The 19290-nt window shown below is 41.1% G+C and overlaps 2 protein-coding genes across 2 annotated transcripts; one reads left to right on the forward strand and one right to left on the reverse strand.

Annotated features, from left to right (window-relative positions):
* Nucleotides 1-882: 882 nt before the first annotated feature.
* On the reverse strand, nucleotides 883-7172 carry plcxd2 (phosphatidylinositol-specific phospholipase C, X domain containing 2). The gene is made up of 8 exons (XM_072378758.1): nucleotides 7070-7172; nucleotides 6626-6762; nucleotides 6337-6456; nucleotides 5700-5753; nucleotides 5465-5620; nucleotides 3064-3174; nucleotides 2083-2213; nucleotides 883-1081 (listed from the first exon to the last, which is right to left on the reverse strand). The coding sequence occupies exons 1-8, from the start codon at nucleotides 7170-7172 to the stop codon at nucleotides 922-924; spliced, it is 972 nt and encodes a 323-aa protein (XP_072234859.1). The 3' UTR covers nucleotides 883-921.
* A 1314-nt stretch (nucleotides 7173-8486) lies between these two features.
* Nucleotides 8487-19205, forward strand: mak (male germ cell-associated kinase). Its single transcript, XM_072378135.1, has 16 exons — nucleotides 8487-8602; nucleotides 10551-10958; nucleotides 11621-11675; nucleotides 12000-12121; nucleotides 12551-12630; nucleotides 13940-14072; nucleotides 14255-14426; nucleotides 14525-14692; nucleotides 15384-15632; nucleotides 15861-16069; nucleotides 16228-16367; nucleotides 16564-16710; nucleotides 17482-17568; nucleotides 18124-18243; nucleotides 18475-18570; nucleotides 18792-19205. The coding sequence occupies exons 2-16, from the start codon at nucleotides 10855-10857 to the stop codon at nucleotides 18950-18952; spliced, it is 2043 nt and encodes a 680-aa protein (XP_072234236.1). The 5' UTR covers nucleotides 8487-8602; nucleotides 10551-10854; the 3' UTR covers nucleotides 18953-19205.
* The last annotated feature ends 85 nt before the right edge of the window (nucleotides 19206-19290 follow it).

Below are 19290 nucleotides of genomic sequence, written 5' to 3' on the forward strand. Positions count from 1 at the left end.
CCCAAAAATGAACTGTCTGCAGCTCTCGTTAGATGTCTTAAGAGTTGAGACATTGCTGGCACAGAGGGCTCCTCTCTCCCAACACATGACTTTGTTTAACATACTGAAGAAACAAAACTAACCAGAAAAATTGCAGCATGCGCATTTCCCCCATCTTCATTCCATTACTCCAGAAAGAGGGCACAGTTAAACAAGTAACTTTAGCCCACGAGCCAAATAATAATAGTCCCTTGTGTTTCTTGTGCTCGAGCCATCTTGTTGAGCATTTTCTGTCATGGACTTCCTGATCTTGGAAGAAAATGCCTGTTAATACCCTCAACTTTTCATGTGGACTCCTTAAACACATTAATACAACATTTTAAGTTGTGCTCCCACTTCCCAGGAATATAAAAATAAAGGTAACATGTAGAATGGTTTTGAATTGGAGGATCTGTGTGGCAGTCAGTTCTCATAGTGCACTACAAGCCAGTCAGAGCTGAGTTGAGACAAGATCTGTTCTACTTTCTGTGGATAGGAAAAAAGATTTGAAGATTTAAAAAAAAAAGAGAAGATGTTGGGCATTCCTGCTTCTCTTTAATCTGAGCTCTGGCTTTTTTAATTCTTCTAGACTTTGCTCATAATATTGGGGCTGTGAGCACATTCTCCAACCAAACCTGATGAGTTCCATTAAGATATAAAGGCTTTACAATGTCAGAGGTCCCCCACTCTTAATGTGATTGTCCTTGAGTGAGACTGTGAAGTTCTATCAGCGGCAGAAAAGCTGCTTGTGAACAATGTAAAAAAAATAATAAAAAATCCTATGATAAATTCGATTAAGCCATCTACTATGATACATTATCATTAACATTCAATTTGAACAACATGGGGAAAAGAATCTGCCTTCATACTTCTGCTCACCACCACTGGCACGTGGGGCATGTGTCATCTCGTTTTGCGGTCCTGCTCAGGCAGCAGCAGGTTATTGAGTTTGATGACAATGTTGGCAAAGTCAGTGAGTTCCACAAAGTCAGAGGTGATGATGTTGACTCCGTCCATGCCTGGCTTTTGAGTCTGCACCCAAGACATGATGGTTGGCAGATTTCTAAAAAACACAACGGACAAAAGTTTTTATCAGAGAACAAACGCTTACGGTAATTTTTGATCGAGGGAAGTTTGGCCATTTCAGTCTTAATCTTAAGGGATTTCCTGAGCTTTTTTTGTTTTGGTTCTTAGCACACACAGAGACACTGTGGCTGTATCACCTCTGAATTCTCCACTATGTGTCAGCCACCAGCAGAACAAAACCTGGAAGTGAGACTGTTTATACGCTCGTGGTAAACAATTCTATTTCCTTGGAAGTGCCAAATTGGGCCACCTCCTGTCTCGCCGAGGCATCCGTTTTGGGAATTTCATACCTCAGCATTGGTGGCCGGTTTTCTCAGATGGAAGGGCATGGAGCGTATGTTCTCTGGGTCAAGATTTCCACCATCATGTCAACTTCTATCTAAAGTCAACAACCTAGATCACTGCAAAAGTTTGTGCAAGTACTTCAGTGCTTGTTTAGGGGGAAAAAAGAGCTTGACATGCACTCATTTTTAATGCTCTGCAGTTTGGACTTGGATTATACCTGATCCATAGTCAAATAAACCAGCGATGTGATAAAAGATAATAAATGCAGGCATGAAACAGTTTAAAAGAAGAAAGATTATATACTTAAGTGGGCAGATAAAATCCCAACTCCTGATTAATACTGCTACTTAATACTATACTTATCATGTAAGTTTTGAGTGATTATATGATTTAATTAAAAAATTCAAGTGGTGCAACAATTACAATATTTCTGACTTCAACGTTGTTGTAATTTCCTCATCATCCAGTCTTTTGACGGCATGTGAAATCCATTAGCACAATTTACTGTACTGCCCTCTACTGGACACACACTACAATGAACAGAATCCCATCAAACAAGAAAACCCATGAGGTTTTTAAAGTTACATTTCAAAATAACGGCTATTTTCATCCCACTGAATTTCACAAACCACTCTAGCCCCACCGCATACATACTAACGCACCCACACAAATCCAGTCATAACAACTCCTGACCTCTCTACCAGGTAGTTGCGTAGCCCCCAGACCAGCCCCTTGGCCACAGTGTTGACGGTGGGCGTGAGAATGGCCTGTGTAACATGGAAGGATCCCTGCTTGGCTCTTTCCTTCAATGTACTTTCAAGGAACTGGACAAGAGAGAGAGAGAGTTGAAACAGAGAAGTCTTATTAAAAGAGCAATTATACGTCAGACATTTGGTTGAGACTGTTATGAAAGAATTTTGTGCAAATGTGAGGGGAGGGCACCTTCTTTTTTGGGAGGATGTTAACAGAGAACAGAGCTATAAGGGATAAGGGGGCACATAAAAGGGAGGAAGAATTGAAGGAGGACAGGGTAGATGAGGATGACGAGAGCCTGGAGAAGCAAATGGAAAAAGGGAATGAACCTATAACGTAATGCTAAACTAGAGAATTCTAAGATGTTAAGTTTCCCTGAAGCAAGTCCAAAAAAGAGACCAAGAACCCAATAAAACAGTAAGAAAAAAAAAAAATATTATACTCTGCACACAGTTTATTGTGAAAAATTCAACATAACACGTCTCTAAGGGTGGAAACATATGTGAAGCCTTGCTTATATTATCTGGTGTGCTTCCTTTGAGCAGAGAACACTGAAGACAAACATTTTCGGGTAACTATTGTCAGACCTGATCACTAGACTGGAGGAATTGGAGCCCATTCCTCTGTATTGAACAACTTCAGCCCTGGGAAAGTTACAGTGAGGTTTCCTTCCTTCCTACTTCTGGTCTCTCCAAAACTTTTTTTTTTACTGGCTTATGTCACGACTTTGGCTTTTCATGGAAAAACATTACATTTGTTCTTCTTTAGTCATGATTTGCTGGAATAATTTATATGCTCTGGGTCCTTGGCTTCCTGCGTGATCTGCTTTCGCTTGAGATGTTTTTCCTGGAACTGTAGGAACAGGAATACCATTCTAGGAAGCGCTTGAGCCCAGAAAAGGTTAGTGTTTTTTTTTTTTACCTGTATAAGCTTGTTGGGCTCAGTGGTGTTTGCCCAGGGAGCGGGGATCTTATTGCCAGGCCACATAGCATTGATACCTTGGGCTGAAGGATGATGGTAGAACACAATGACCTGCAAAGAGAACAGCCTTTAATATGATGTGCTGAAGCCAAGAGTTTGAAAGCTACAGGCAAGTTAAACTTGAGCTCAGTTTACAATGAAAATACAAAATACCCACAAATCTAGAATACAAACAGGAAGCAGGACGTGGTGTAACCTGTAGGACCTTTGTTGGAGAGCAAGTTTGCCGAATAAGCCAAGCTTACTTTCATAAGTTTGTTGTCTTTTCTGTTGATTCGCTCTGCAAGTTCAACATAGTTAAACCTCAGTTGATTTTGGCAATTTATGCTGGGAAACTGCACTAATCCAAGGCAGGCTATCGTGATACAACTTTCTTTACCAGAGTTCCTTCAATACCAACTTGATGAGGATGTGATATTTTTATCACCAACTCTTTGGCTTGCAACCACATCACTCAGCTTTATAAATCCTAATAAGTCCATGAAGTGGAGTACACACAAATTCAACTTCAACTGTAACAATGAAGGGGATGAATCATTAGATATCAAAACTCATATGGGTTCAGTTATATGGTGTATTACATCAAATATTTAATCTTATGCTGCATGCATAAGGCTTTATTGCAAAAAGAAAAAGAAAAAAAAAAGTACACACGAATATCTTGTATATGTTTTAAATGAGTCTTGCTATGGGAAGTAAAAATTAACTAATGAAATGCGCAATCTCAGCCTCAATTTATTTGTTTTTTACAAACTTTTCTTTACATGGTCTATGAAACACACCCCTGACCTCAATCTTACTGTATGTTTAAGCATAGCCTCGTATCTACAGTGATATGTGAGACATGTTTTAGATTTTATTCAAGTAACTACACATCTGAGCAGACCGCTGTTCATTTGCATGGATTTACCAGTGAGACAACATGAGAATTTGGGTTTAAAGCGTCTTTACCGTGAAGAACAGTGGAAAGAGAACTGCTGCCCCCTGCATCTGCTTCTCCCTTTACCCTGTCTATGCTCTTCCTTCCCTGCGTGCTTCGCTCTCACCGCCTCCTTTGCCAAGTAAGCCAGTCACAGATTAGGGTCATGAGAACAAGAAAGATGGCAGGCTATCTGAATGAGACACACTTGTGCACACACTGTACAGTCCTGCTGTAACCATGACATTAGTTGTACCTAAACAGGCATCCCACACTTATAGACCAATGATGGCAACACATCAATCTTTTGATGCTGTAGTCGGGCCTACAAGACTCACTTTTTCTTCATTGAAACCTACCGCAACTTCTTACGTGGAGGCTCTGAAACTGGCAGAAAAAACACTCGCTAATAAATAAAAGAGAGATGAGTTTGATTGATTTTACTTGTCTGCAAGGCGGCTGGCAGCTCTTTCTTAGTCCAGCTGTGTGGGGCTGACGTCCACAGTCCAGTCAAAAATAATAAATTGGTGGAATTTTCTCAGAAAGATGTGTTTATCAGAAATTGTTGTCCAACGCAGCCCGTAGAAAACAGCCATCCCTTTACTTTGTAGATACAGCTTTATCCTTTGTGAAGTGGAAGTTTCTGGGCCGATTCTGAATACGTATAATACAGTAACCCACAAATCACTGAGGATAAACCTGTAACTACTGGCAACGGGAAAGGATCTAAGCTAATCAGCTTATCTTAGCAAGCATCTGTATTTAAACAAACAATAAAAAAGGTCATTTAAACACAATGCTTTAGGTATAACAACAACATTAATGCTTGGGTGATTCAATCCCCAGTCAAGGTTTTTGGGTGTGTGAGCCCTGTTTTGAGAATTCATATTTTCAGTCGTACTTACAAGCTCACATGCACTTTAAAAAGTCTGTTTTTTGGATATTTTGGCTGAATTAACTCTATAATTCTTTTATTTTGGTGTTTTGTAAATATGTCAAGCAGGCACAGACGTGTGTGTACAGGCACACAAACAGTTGCTGAGCTACCTTAAAACTAAGGCGTGTCTGAGAAAGACATAAATCATTTACTGTGTCTGAGAGACCGAAAAATTATGGACTGATAAGAAATGAGAATGAAAGACAGAAAGACACTCACCAAAAAGAGAAAGTCGAGCTGGTGGAACGAGTGCTAATGGGATGATACTCACCACTAATTCCTGCCCAGGAAAGTCACAAGTGGCAGGGATTACCTGACATTTATTGAGCTTGAGCTTGCGCACCTACATACCCATTCTACTTCGTACACGTGTTGTTTTCATGCATTTATATACACATGCACGCAGATAGTCATTCTTGTAAGATTTGGGTTGTGGGGACATAAATTCACTTTAAAATGCTCCCCTGCTGCATCGGGAACGTCACCTGGTATTTCTTTTCCCAGAGGTAGTCCAGAGTGATGTTCTCCACAGTGCAGTTGTTGCACAGCTTACTGCCAAACACTTCCTGGAGCATGGTGATGAGGTACACGTGGTGCTGCGTCTCCATTGCATAGTAATGATTGAAGTCCAAAAACACGATCTGAATCAAGAATCAAATCAGTTGTTCTTCTGACTACATCTATCCGCCTTTAAAAACAACTATTAAATGTGCTTCTCACCTCTTTCTTGTGTCTGCCTAGAAAGAAATTGATTTCTAAAAGGCCATCCCGCACCTTTGGGGGAAAATAGGAGAGAGGTTGGAATTCCCATGACTTATATATGCAACAACTTGTTTGGTCACAGTTTTAGTACCATAAAGTTAACCTTTAACTCAGTGGGGAGAGCTGGAATACAAAATGCCACCACCTTGCCTCGTAAAACAAATATAAATGGAGTCAAATTTCAAGTGTACAGACTCTTAACAGCGCGTATGTTACTGCCCCTACCACCAGCCATGCCTGTATGTTTTCTTGTGTTAAATTTTACAGCCACACGCCCATCCTCTGGCACAGTCCTTGTAACGAGATGTAAAAAAGATTCAAACAGAGAACAGGGATTTTATAATGACTCGTTTCAGAGGAGGGATCTTTACAACTAAGAGCACATCCTTTGATCCCTGCTCTGGGTCACTTATGTTGCTGTACTTACAACTAAATAAAAGAACACACACTGGGGAAAAAAAAGCATAGGGAAGACATTATCAGGGATTATCAGACTACCTGAGTTAGTTGCTAACACTTGAACTGGGGAACAGGCATTATAGCAGCAATGGTATCTTATTAGGTGCTAAAAGTAACTGAATATTTCTCCACTCACCTTGTGTCCAAAGAGGCCGTGGATGAAGTAGATCTCATTTCCAGGTTCACCTGGTTTAGAGGACACCCTGAGATCAAAGTAACGAATCCCTGCATCTAGTTGCTCCTTAAAAGTCAGGTTCTATAAATACAGATCGTATTACATAATATGTCACAAGTGGCCGCAAAACTATACAAAGAAATATGACTGTTACAAAATCAGACCAAAAAGCCCTTCCCAATCTACCCTGTACAATCTGCACACTGAAAGACTCTCCAAATGTAACGTTTCTGTCATTTGAGAGCAGTACCTGTGTCATGGACCACTTCACCATGACTTTCTTGGCCAAGACACTGAACATGGTGGCCAGGTACTTCACATAAACCTTCTGGTCAGGGCCCACAGGAGCATGCACATCCACCCAGAAAGTGAAAGAGTCATGAGAGCCTAGAGGACAGAGATAGAGCTGCTTGTGGTGATGCTGACTGACAATCTTAATTGACTAAGGAATAAACAAGGCAACTTGGATGAAGGTGAGACAGTATAAAGATGTCTTTTCATATAGCTGTGTGAATACTCCATGTGTCTATAGTGAACCTTCATGCACTTAGAAAAGTGTATCCAACGTACCAATTATCATTTACAACAAGACAATATTACAATCTGTTTTCTTTCAGACTAATAGCCAACTTTGTTGTTCATCCCTCCAAAGTTCTGCAGCGCAACCAAACATTTTTCAGGGCGCTTGGCTCACCTGGCACGGCGAGGTGTTTGAGGGGCATTGCACTGAGCTTGGAGGGGAGGGAGCCCATCCAGTCGGCATTGACGTTGCCGATCCCAGCAGGTCTCGTCTTCATGTCAAGAACTGCCCGCCAACAGCTCCGTCAGTAAACCGCCCAGTAACGGATTCCCGCGCGCTCCCAACAGGTGATAATTACCGCAGTTCATCCTGGAAGATTGCATCTATCTCAACACATTTTCAGCATCTTTAAAACGCACAGAGAATGCCATTGCAGTTCAGATTAGACCCCTTTCCTCGCCCGGTTTCCGGTCAGTTGTTGCATTGCTTGGCAAACCGGGCATCCTTGATGAGACCGACTGGGAGCTAACGGCTGCACTAATCCTCTTAGTGAATTTCCACTTATTACACCCTGCTCCCCCGCCCATTCCTCCTGCTTCTTGGCTTAACCTGCTCGGTGTATGCGCTAGAACCACCCGCTGGACACAAAAATACAATCAGACACATAGAAAAGTGAAAGATGAGGACATTTGCTTGTCCAGAGTCAGCAAATCCTGACGTAGCCTATATATTGGTGATTGGATGACTGTGCATAAAGCAGTAATCGGCTCATACATTTATGACCATAAAGTCGAATGACAAGTAACAAAACCTCAAGTGGGGTTGAATTGGTGCAATTTGCAATTGCAATTAGCTATAAAGATATATACATGCTAAATTATTTAATATTAGACATAGGCCTATAGCTGTTAAAGATTATTTTACTTCTCCCTGTAATATCTAAATATAGGGCATACCCTGTGGTAAACTGCTTAAATTTGTGGTTTGTGTAATAGAAAGGCATTATCAAAAGTAAGTGATGACACATTCACAACATTAGAATACAACTAAGCCAGCATTTTTTTTGTGTGTGTCAGAGAATCCAAAGAGCAACACAGCAATATTGGTGTAACGCCTTATCACAAACCCAATCATGTAGCGCTATCTATTGGCGTGGGACCTGAACTGCAGGTTCAGAGGCGTCACGTGAACGGGTTTCCACAAACTTTTCCAGTAATTTGTTTTGTATCTCCTGAACAGTCATGCTGCGAATGCTCTGAAATACTAGGGAAACATATAGGCTAAATACCCGGTTCAGTCCAGGAGCTGTCTGAAATTAGCTGCATAAAGAAAACAAATAGATAAAAAATATATATATATGAATAAACAAATGTTCCTTTTTACCGGGTAAAATGTTACATTTGATAGGGCTGTAATACTGACGTAGCTTAGTCTGTGCGAACTATTTAGGTGGGTCTACATGATATTTGAGCGTCAACAGTCAAATGTCTCCAAGACAACAAGCCCCACAAATCATTGCGGCAGCCTGCGCTACTTGTCACCTGGTTGCTAAACAGGCGTCTCGTTTGTGTGCCCGTTTCCATGGAGAGCACTCATGCGCGCACACACACGCGTTATCACAAGTGCTGGGTTTAAACACTACGTGAATTTTATCTAGAGCTATCAGTTGAGCCAGACAACGGTCGAGAAAAGGAACACCGCTAAATGGTGAGTTTAAAACTGAGAGAGGAACGAAGTTAGGGCGAGACAGATAGATAACGAGTAAACAAATGGCAGTGAAATTGAGTTGTCAAATTTGACATGTCAACCTGAGCTAAGCCTTTCCCCCCCGATAAACGACGCTGGATAAAATAGGCCGTTATTGTCCAACAAAACTGTCGAAGTGGGTTATGGTCAAATTGTTTCACGCGCAGTCTGCTGTGGTTGAATAAGTTTGACAAACGAAGTTAGAAATACGTGTTTGAATTATAATACTGTGATCAGTTTAGGTCAATTTCAATTTATTATTATCGTGTTTATTTTCTTTATGGAAGGTTAGTGTCGGTGTGTGGTTTCAGTGGAACTGATCTTGATTAGCTTCCTCTTGTCACGTGGCCATGCTACATCTTAATTCCTTTTAAATCCCCCTCGAACGGATTGCAGGCCAATTCTTCTCTCATTGCTTATTGTCTTCGTGAGACCAGGATGCCAACCTGGCCTTCATTCAGAGAAAGGATGTTTAATTCGTATATGAATAATTCAATTTATGATTGTTGTCTTTTATGATTCAGAGATTTTTTTAATTGTAGTAATTTAATTTAATTTTTACCCTTTAGTTGAAATAAAGTTCAATCTCCCATTGGCTTGCCTGAAATTGCTTTCCCTTGAAACTTAACAGATCTGGTCAACGCTCAAGGAGACAAGTTGTAAATGGTAAATGGATTGTACTTACACAGAGCTTTTCTAGTCTAGTTGACCATTCAGAATGCTTTAACATGACAAGCCACGTTCACTCATTCACACACACACATTAAGCACATCTTAGTCCATACAGTGTCACAGGCACATCCAAACACCGATGGATGCATCGGTAGAAACACCACATTTGACTTTTTTACCCTTATGCCTCTGCAAACTACACCTTGACTTGTCCTGCATGTTTAGTTTACATTCTGTTCACCAACTTGCAACTGATGCATGTAATGACCGCACATTCTTTAAGGGCAAAACATTTATTTATGAAAAAAACATCAACTATATTTATGCGGCAGTTTTTTAGTCCTATTGATAACGAATGAGCATGTTGACACATTCACCTTAAGTGCATCTTATTGCATGCTTACGGTTGTTGCTTACGGCACACTGAACTTCCCACAGTGATAATCAAGGGTTAAATAGAGATTTGTTCTAGGTGTGTGTGTGACTTTGTCACAAGTGAGCATGTTACAAAAGACACAGACGGCTTCTTTGTGCTATGATCTGTGGATTCTCTTTTGTTTTACTTCTGATGTCATTGTTCTGTTGTTTACCTTTTATATTTTCCACATAAAATGATCCTCTTTGTTTAGTTTGTAGAACCCCGGGACATTCTCTGCTAAAAGTGTATCAGGAAGGCTGCTCGCTGTATCAAAATAAGGAATATAGTTGTTGCATTTTGTGGCAAACTAAAACAGAACAGCAAGTACCTGCGCATTTAATCCAAGAAGAAAAGACAGTGTGACAGTGTAACGTTTTGTGAGGACAAGTTGTTGACCCTGCAGTTTTGAGCAAGTCCTCAAGGAGATTTATCCAACTGAACATACCTTGATCAGTATGGCCTATGGCGTCAATCAAATCCTCTTGCCGAGCAGGGTGCTTGGGGATGGCTGTGGATGCCGGTAAGCATGTTGGTGATGTAACATCCTATTTACATCTGTGTTTGCTTAATCTGCCTTAGGCAGGCTATGTCATCTCCTTTGGGTGTTCATGTTGGAGCCTCCTCCAGCACTGATGTGGCACGCACCTAAACGTACTCGCTAAGGGAAAAACAGGAAGCGACTTTACTGTAGTATCACCTTGTGCCCAGGTCTCTGTTGTGCAGATTTGTGGGAGCAAGTAAGATGATCGGTTGCCTTTTTGTAATCTCGTGTATTTGTCTGTATGTGTCTTTAACTGATGATTTTTCTTCTTTTTTTAGCTGTCTTGTGAATTTGGGCCCAACTCCATCACCAAGATCAAGATGAACAATGGATCAGTTACTGAAAGATAAGTTTTGAGCTCCGCAGTCGGTGGATTTGTGACCTATCTGGCCAGTTGAAGATTCCTCATCTTTGGAAAGATCAGCTGAGCTCTTCTGGAGACCAGGCTTTGGGGAAACAAGACTGAGCTTTGAATCACTCAAAGAGAACAGAAAAGACACTTTGATTGATAAATTCGCAGTGTTTATAGAGCTCATCTCACTCTTAAAGAACGTTAAAAAGCTGATGAAACCATTTTGAGAGATGATGAATCGCTACACCACCCTGAAGCAGCTGGGTGATGGCACCTATGGGAGTGTTCTGATGGGGAGAAGCAACGAGTCTGGAGAATTTGTAGCAATCAAAAGGTGAGGATGTTTTTTTTTATATACTGTATATATATGTTTTCCACTTGTCTAAACCGATGTCCCAGCCAATGTGCTGCATAACAAGACGATTGTGTCCTGGATGACCTGTCCACCTCAAGTTTTCTGATGTCAGCAGGGCAAACAAACCGGCTTACATTGCTTTGTTTCTGCAACATCGCCGCTGTGCTCAATAATAGACGAGCCCACTTGTTGATCATTTGGTTACCATGCAAGATAATACATGCGGTGATGGTGAAAGGCAGTGAAAGTAGTGGGGGTGTGTCAGGTTGCCGACATTGTAGAGGAGACAAGGAGTAAAGGATATCTGCTCGTTCTGTAACTCTTATGTAATTCCAGAGGGAGGGTGAGGATAAGCAAACACCAGCTTGTGCGCTGCGTTCATCCACATGGCCACACGTACGGCGACAAAACCGAGCGACGTTGACCAAATCAGCATGTTTTCAACATGGGAAATTTAAGCTAAGAAAAATGAGTGGTTAAAAACTACATGGATTAGAATAACAATGACAGAAGATTCAAAAGAATTAAATGATTGATTTTGTATAGACAGTCGTGGTAATATGTTGTATGTAAACTGTGTGGTATATATGCATATTGGATGTAGATTATCCTTTTAAGTCTTTTTTTACATCTTTTCCTAGGATGAAGAGAAAGTTCTATTCATGGGAAGAATGCATGAACCTAAGAGAAGTGAAGGTAGGGATGCTGATAATCATTGGTACACACAGAGGCAGTACTTCCAGCACACAGCACTTTCAAAAGCCACCGGATGAGTATTTGTGTCCTTGTGATTTAGGATTTAATGCGTTGGATCACAACTGTTGGAGCTGCTTTCAAATGCAACACAGTCAAATGAAAACTTAAAATGGCTCCTTCAAGCTGTACGGGAATACTTTATACATGACTCCACTACATCTGTTGGCATACCACTTAATAAACCTGGTGTTAAATGCACATTCGTGTTTTATTACACTCTTTTCGATAACATTTTCCTGCCTTCCAAATGATTTTTCTTCACAGTCACTGAAGAAACTGAACCATGCCAATGTGGTGAAACTAAAAGAGGTTATCAGAGAGAACGATCACCTCTATTTTGTCTTTGAGTACATGAAGGAGAACCTTTACCAGCTTATGAAGGACAGGTAAGAAGAGGAACAACTGTATCACACACCTATTGTAGCTAATTATAATGTAAATACATGTATTGACACTTAGTATAGTTTGAATGATATGCTGGAATCCAGTGGTTTCCAGTGGAATATTTGATATTTCTGTCCCCACGTCATGCATTCAGTAGTTTCCGCCTACCACTGCATTTTGCAAACAGCTGTCACCGGGCTTAACAGCATCTCTGGGGGACGCCTCGATGTTTTTCTTTGTTTGGAAACCCCCAGGCCTGTATATGTGGAAAGCACACCTGGGCTTAGTTGTTAAGGGCAAGAAGCAGACAAGTGAAAGTGTTTTACAACTAGTCAGATTACTGTTCGTGTTCATTGTTACAAGAATGCTGTTTATGTCACGATGCTTTCATTAGCTTGCTCATGAGACCTCTATTGATTTTATGCTTACAGGAAAAAAATGTTTCCTGAATCAGTGATAAGAAACATAAGCTTTCAGATTTTACAAGGCCTGTCATTTATTCACAAACATGGTAGGTGTATAGTGTTTCGTTCATGCTCGCAAGGCTACGAGGGTGGTTTCATTCTGCAAGATTCATTGAAAATCATTAACGGGAAAATAATGACCCCTGTTTAAGATCAAAATTTCACGAGCAAACGGCTCGGTAAAGCCGTGTCACATAAAGTGATGCAGTCAGAGATCAGACGTGTCTAATTGGCTGAACATTCATCAAATTCTTGTAGTGTGTGAACCCTCCATAGTTGCTTTGTTGTAAACACTCTGGTCTGTGTCATTTCTGTGTAATTAAAAGGGTGTGTGGATGCCCTGTTTCTACAAATGTGAGCCCTGAAAAAAAAGCAAACAAAACATCTGACGAGATTTGTTGTAATCAATTGTTTTGATGCTGTTTTTACCAGAAGAAAAACACCTTGTCCATAGGAACGACCAAAAACACATGCTTGGCATAAGTGTCCATGCTTCCACACATCCAAAATGCACACTTTTTCTTTTTCTTAACACTTCACTTTTATTTCTCTTCCTTCCTTCCTTCCTTCTCTGCCTGTTTGGTGTGCTGTCAGAGAGAATAAGATGTTCTCAGAGAATGAAATTAGGAACATCATGTTTCAAGTGCTGTCTGGGTTGGCTTTTGTACATAAGCATGGTAAGAGGCTTCACTTTGTCATGTCATGCTCTCTCAATAAGTAGCATAACCTTTAGCTTGTCATATAGCAATGCGCTGCCTGTGCAAATATGTTGGTATTTTTCTCTATAGCCACTAGGTATGTTCACGTTTTGTTTTTTCCTTTAAAGATTTATGTTAAATATGTTCATGACATCAAAGACCGTTACCGCATTTGAATAATTGATACGCGTATTATTTTGTTTCACCTATAAGAGCGATTTATGAAATGTACTTATTTTTTTCTCCATCATTCAAGCTCTTGAACTCGTGTTTTTTCCCAGAGACTTATAATTTGGATCATGTGGCACTGTTGCAGCTACATTGACACATTTTGCTTATGTTCTACTAAATGCACGAGCAAACACTGGCAGTACGGTTCTTTAACGTGTCGTGAATGATTTTCACTAATATTGTGCTCCAAATGACAAAGTATGACAAATGAAGCCCATCCGATGCCCTTGGCCCTTGTTGATGGCATTAATGAAAATGCTCATGTGAAATCCTACAGTAAATGTAAACTCATCCAGTAGAAGTTCTGTCTGACTTAAACAAGTTTGTATTACATTCAAAATACTAGTGCAGAGCAGCTTTGCAATCTTATAATTTGAGTAAAGTCCGGTAAAAGGAAGTTAAAAGACTGATATGATCATCTGTATAGGTTTCTTCCATCGAGACATGAAGCCAGAGAATCTCTTGTGCATGGGTCCAGAACTGGTCAAAATAGCAGATTTTGGACTGGCCAGAGAGATCCGCTCCAAACCTCCTTACACAGACTATGTATCCACTCGATGGTAAGAGGAGTTTTCTACACTTTGCACTCTTCTAAAATAGCACACAAACCTTAGGCATGAATTATAGTTTTCTAAACCAAGAAATAGAGTTTAATCACTGTAAAATTAGTACTTTTATGTATACACATTTTTACCCTTTTTACATTGAGTTGTTTATGTTCTGCAAACTGTTCTGTATCAAGGTATCGAGCTCCTGAAGTTCTGCTTAGGTCATCTACCTACAGCTCTCCTATTGACCTATGGGCTGTGGGCTGCATCATGGCCGAACTCTATACACTCAGACCTCTTTTCCCGGGAAACAGTGAAGTGGATGAAATCTTTAAGATCTGCCAAGTTCTGGGCACTGTTAAAAAGGTGAGCGGGCATTAAGTGGAGCAAGGTGGAAGAGGCGTGAATTCATTTAAAGAAGTGAGTGGATGAATACGTAATCATTTCATTGTTTCTACAATCAGACCGACTGGGCAGAGGGTTACCAACTCGCGTCTGCTATGAACTTTCGTTTTCCACAATGCGTGCCGACCCACCTGAAGACCCTCATCCCAAATGCCAGCAACGAGGCTATTGTACTGATGAAGGACATGCTCCAGTGGGACCCCAAAAAACGGCCAACCGCTGTACAGGTAAATTCTTATGGTTGAGTTAAAACTGATTTTAAGTGTATCAGCATGGCTGAATATCAAACTAAACTCTATCCAGCCACAGGTATTTAAGTCTGAACCCTGCTCCAGGTGTTTAACTTGAGCAATAGAAGGAATCCTTTGGCTTTTTTAGGCCAGAGTGTAACCTCCAGAAGACCTATTTGGACAGATGCTTAGTTTAAACCCAAGCGGACGTACCAGTCCACAGAGTAGAAATTTCCGTTCCTGTGCATCACTCCCTACTAACATCTGTTATTAAGATGGAAAGATCACATAAGCACCCTAATCACTGACATTTTAAGTAGCACTTGTTCTCTCTCTCTGAAACAGAGTGTTTGAGCTTTGGCTTTATGCTTCAACATGCTGTATCCAAAGCATGGTCAAGTAGAACAGGTGAATTACTCTGTGGACCTTCAGGAGGAAAAACCTTTTCCAGAGGGAGTGACAGTGCTTTTCCATTTTCTGCCTCCAAAGCTCCCAGTTATATTGTTTTTTTGTTGCTCAGTCAGACAGCAAACATTTACGATTACATAACAGAAACATACCCGCCATCCTGGTCCCATTGCAGAACTGTTTTATATACAGTATCTTGTTTTCATGTACATCTTACATAGATGTCTTTGCCTCTTCTGTTTCGCAGTACATGATATTTTTCACTCTTCTCCCTGGCTAGGCCCTGCGTTACCCTTACTTCCAGGTTGGCCAGGTCCTGGGGCCTCGTCCTCAGAGCCAGGAGGTCAAGAAAGTCCAGACCAGGCAGGTGGTTCAGAAACAGGTCTCTGAATCGAAGGCTGATCCACAGCAGTTTTCCTCTGACTCCAAAGCTTCCACAACCTCCTCCAGAAACCACCAGCAACATCAGCCTCTTCAGCAGATCCCGCTGCCTCAGGATGGCAGTAAACCAGGAGGCCCCAGGCACACAGTGAGTGACTTAATTTTCATTTTAAAAAGATCATTCTATTAACAGAATGAAATGACCAAATATTGCATATTTAGGAATATAACTTGGTAGAATAAGGCTGTCCTTCCAGATTGACAGTGTCCTTATTAAGGCAGTTGTAGAACAGTGACTGTAGCAGAGAGTGGGATATAGCAAGTTTTTCAGATACATAAAATACAGTTCAGACAATGGCAGCATTGTCTTCTGCAGAAGGCAGCACCGCTGGGTGGTGAGAACAGTGTTGGGACCAGTGGGATCGGCATGCAGAAAAACGGACGTCGTCGCTGGGGACAGACAGTGGCCAAGACCTCAGACAGCTGGGAGGAATCCGACCAGTCTGAAACTGCTGCCTCCAACTCCAAGAAGCCCAGCCTGGGGAATGGAGAGGAGGAGGAGAGCTCTACGGAGCGCTGCCCTCAGTAAGTGCTGCAATATCTTTACAGGAGCATCAAAAATGGGAGACATTACGGTCATATGTGCAATGCTTTTTTAGGAATAAAATATTTGATCCATATAAAAATGTCAAACGCCATCATCAACACTCTGTGTACTTAAAGTGTTTTCATTCTGTTATCAGGTCCAAGGAGCAAAAACCTCTGTATTCCTTTAGCACTGTTACCAAACTACCTAACAATGTTAAGGTTGGCCAATTGGATTCCAGTCTTCCTGGATCTGCAGCAAGGCAGCACTATCTCAGCCAATCACGTTACTTGCCAGGTGAGACAACGAAGCAGCCACTTCCTTAATACAGCAAATAAGGTTAATGTAGGTTGTACGAGCAATATGGTTTCACTCATTGAGTTTTTTGTTGTTTTGGTAGAAGCTACTATTGATAAGATTATTGATAAACTAATCTCCATTTCTACTGATGAACTTGCTACACTTTTATTCACATAGTATCTGTTGCTTTAAGGCTTGATTGGCAGGACTCAGCCTTCCTCTGGAGAGAAGGAGATGAGTGCTATGACACTGCGGGACCTCTGGGAGAACTCCTCAAACACTGTAAATAAACCACCGGGTGCTGTTGGAGGAGGATTCACTGTCACCAGGGCCAACGCAGGTAACGACTGCTGATGTCTAATGCAGAAGTCTTAAGAGGTGTTTGGCATCGTGTACGTTCAAGGGAATTCAGGGTTCTAGATTTTACTGACGGAACTGAAGAAAAAATATTCAACAAGATATCTAAGAGTGGAAGTCCAAACCGTAAGATTTAAGAAAGAAAAAAAAACACGAAGGCTTGTTAAATCTAAACATTAGCTCTAAATTCTGACTTGCCCCTTTTGCTGTAGCTATAGTTACAAAATGATACTGTCCTCTTTGCGGCTCAAAGCCAATAAATGCTAATGATACAGCAATCCAGCGCTGCTCAGTAGTTATGGATCCATAGACTAATAAGTGTTGGGGGTGAGTCCAAATGTCCGCAGCCTGAGAAGCATTTCTTGTGTGGGCAGACACACATTATGTGCTCACTTCTTTGCCTGACTCTTTCCTTCTCCTTGACTCTCCATTTCATCATCTATTCATGAGATTAAGTCTGTCTGTTGGAGATCAAATGTTCCTTTAATGACCCCTAACTCCACCCCACCCCCTCGCTTCTTTGTTCCACCTCCCAGCATTTCTTTAGCAGTGTTTGCTTTACTACTGTTCACCTACAAGTCATTAATATAGCATTTCACAAACATATAAAAACACGTGTTGCCCCATGTCACCTTCATGTGTGTCCTGCTATTTGATCTTTTTGTCTTTCCTTCCATTCACTTCTGTTTTCTTCCTTTTCTCTGACTGCATGCGCATCTCTCCTCCAACTCTACGTTTTTGGCTGTGAAATTAGAAGAGAACGCCACTAAATCCGTGGCTAGCACACCAGAGAAAAGTGTTGTCAAAGAAAGAATACTGGAGAAAATTGATCTGTCCAAAGGTATTTCAATCAGACGACATCAGCTTGTTTTACAAGTAATGACGACAGTGAAAACATCTTTGCTCCCATATACGTTATTTGGTGCACTGAGACGGCTTTGAATGCAGACATTATGGCCGGAGTGCACTGAACAACTTGAGCCAGCGTGGCAGCTGATTTAACAGTAACTTAGCATATAATACAGCTGCTAAAAGCTCTGCAGGAGATGAAGATGTAAATGATGTAAGATGTAACAGTTTAACCTGGGTGTAAAATAGAAAGAAAATGACATTACAACCAAACCATCATCGTAAAGGAACAATTAAGCTTTTCACTAACTGTGCTAATAACCATCTGAGTGCTGGTCAGGCACCTTTGTGGTGTTGGCTTGAAAAGTTGAATGAAAGGAGCCCGTTTGGCTCCTGTGTAGCTACCTCCCACACGTTCACACAAGTGAAACACATGTTTACTGTAGTTCTCCTCATTCCAATGCTTTGTGTTGTGTGTTTTACACTTCTTATTAAAACGTGACTTATTTAAACACAAACCTTGATACGCGTCTCTCTTCTCTTTAAGGGAACTTCATAAGCACCAAATACAACCTCTCCAGTGGCTACATTCCTTCTTTCCAAAAGAAAGAGGTCGGTTCAGTGGGACAGAGAATCCAGCTTGCCCCTTTGGCTGGCCAGCATGCAAGTAAGGACTTATTTCAACTGTACAAAGCCAACAAATTATTTTTGACGCTGCTCGGTTAAAGAGAAAATAAAACTCCTCTGCTGCTTATTTCACTCTGTGGGATTCTATCAATTCTTAATAACGAATAAACACTGTAGTTCCTAAGCTATTTCCTCTCTTTTGTTTCATTCGTATTTCTATTCAAACTCACTTATTCCAACTCTATTTCTCCCTTTTTCTTCACTATTTCAGTCAATCTTTCTCCTTCTCCTGATAATAAAAAAGACAGGACAAAATCTGCAAAACTCAAGCCAATATCCAACTCAGCATTGAGTGAAACTGGTGAAGGTATTGCCATTTTATTATAGGTCATCATTTCTATTTATTGTTCTTGCTTTTTATTTGTACTGTTGCACATAAGCAGTCAGCTTTCCATGCTTTTTTAAAAAAACAAACATTCATGTTCAGATGTGAACAGGCTGGACTTTACAGGGCTTTCTATTTACCGGACGTGTGGCTTGTTTGGAACATGGAAGCAGAAAAATGACCTGCCTGTCTTGTTCTTCTAGATTATGAGGGCTGGAAGAGGAGGGCAGACAGGACTCAGGTGAAGGGAAGCAGCTATTCAGCATTTGGGAAGACCTCTGGAAGTCTCCTGAGCCGAGCTCCCGCTGTGCAGCCCGTCCACGGCAGGGTGGACTGGACTTCCAAGTATGGTGGAAATCGGTAGTTGAGGGATGGAGGTGCAACAGGGTTTCTACCGGCTGTGTTGGGCTTCGAGTACTTGATGTGAATTCACTCAGGAACCACAGGATTAATGCGTTTTCACGTCTCCATGTTGGTACATGTGTGATGGGAGGTGATGGTTGCCAAGACTGGAACAGTCTGCAAGACAAGTCCACTGTTTTCCTGAGGGAGCCAGTGCGAGCCAATTCTACTGTTAGTTCTTGGATCTTCTGGGTAGAGTTTGAATGTAGCAAAGTGTCGGGAACTTTCTTTTTTTTTATTCCATTGTTTCTAATATTACTTCGTAGTAAAGTGTTATCTCACTTCCCTGTGAGAAAATGT

The sequence above is a fragment of the Leuresthes tenuis genome, unplaced genomic scaffold, assembly GCF_036924035.1.
Source record: "Leuresthes tenuis unplaced genomic scaffold, fLeuTen1.0.hap1 SCAF_24, whole genome shotgun sequence".
Taxonomy (NCBI): domain Eukaryota; kingdom Metazoa; phylum Chordata; class Actinopteri; order Atheriniformes; family Atherinopsidae; genus Leuresthes; species Leuresthes tenuis.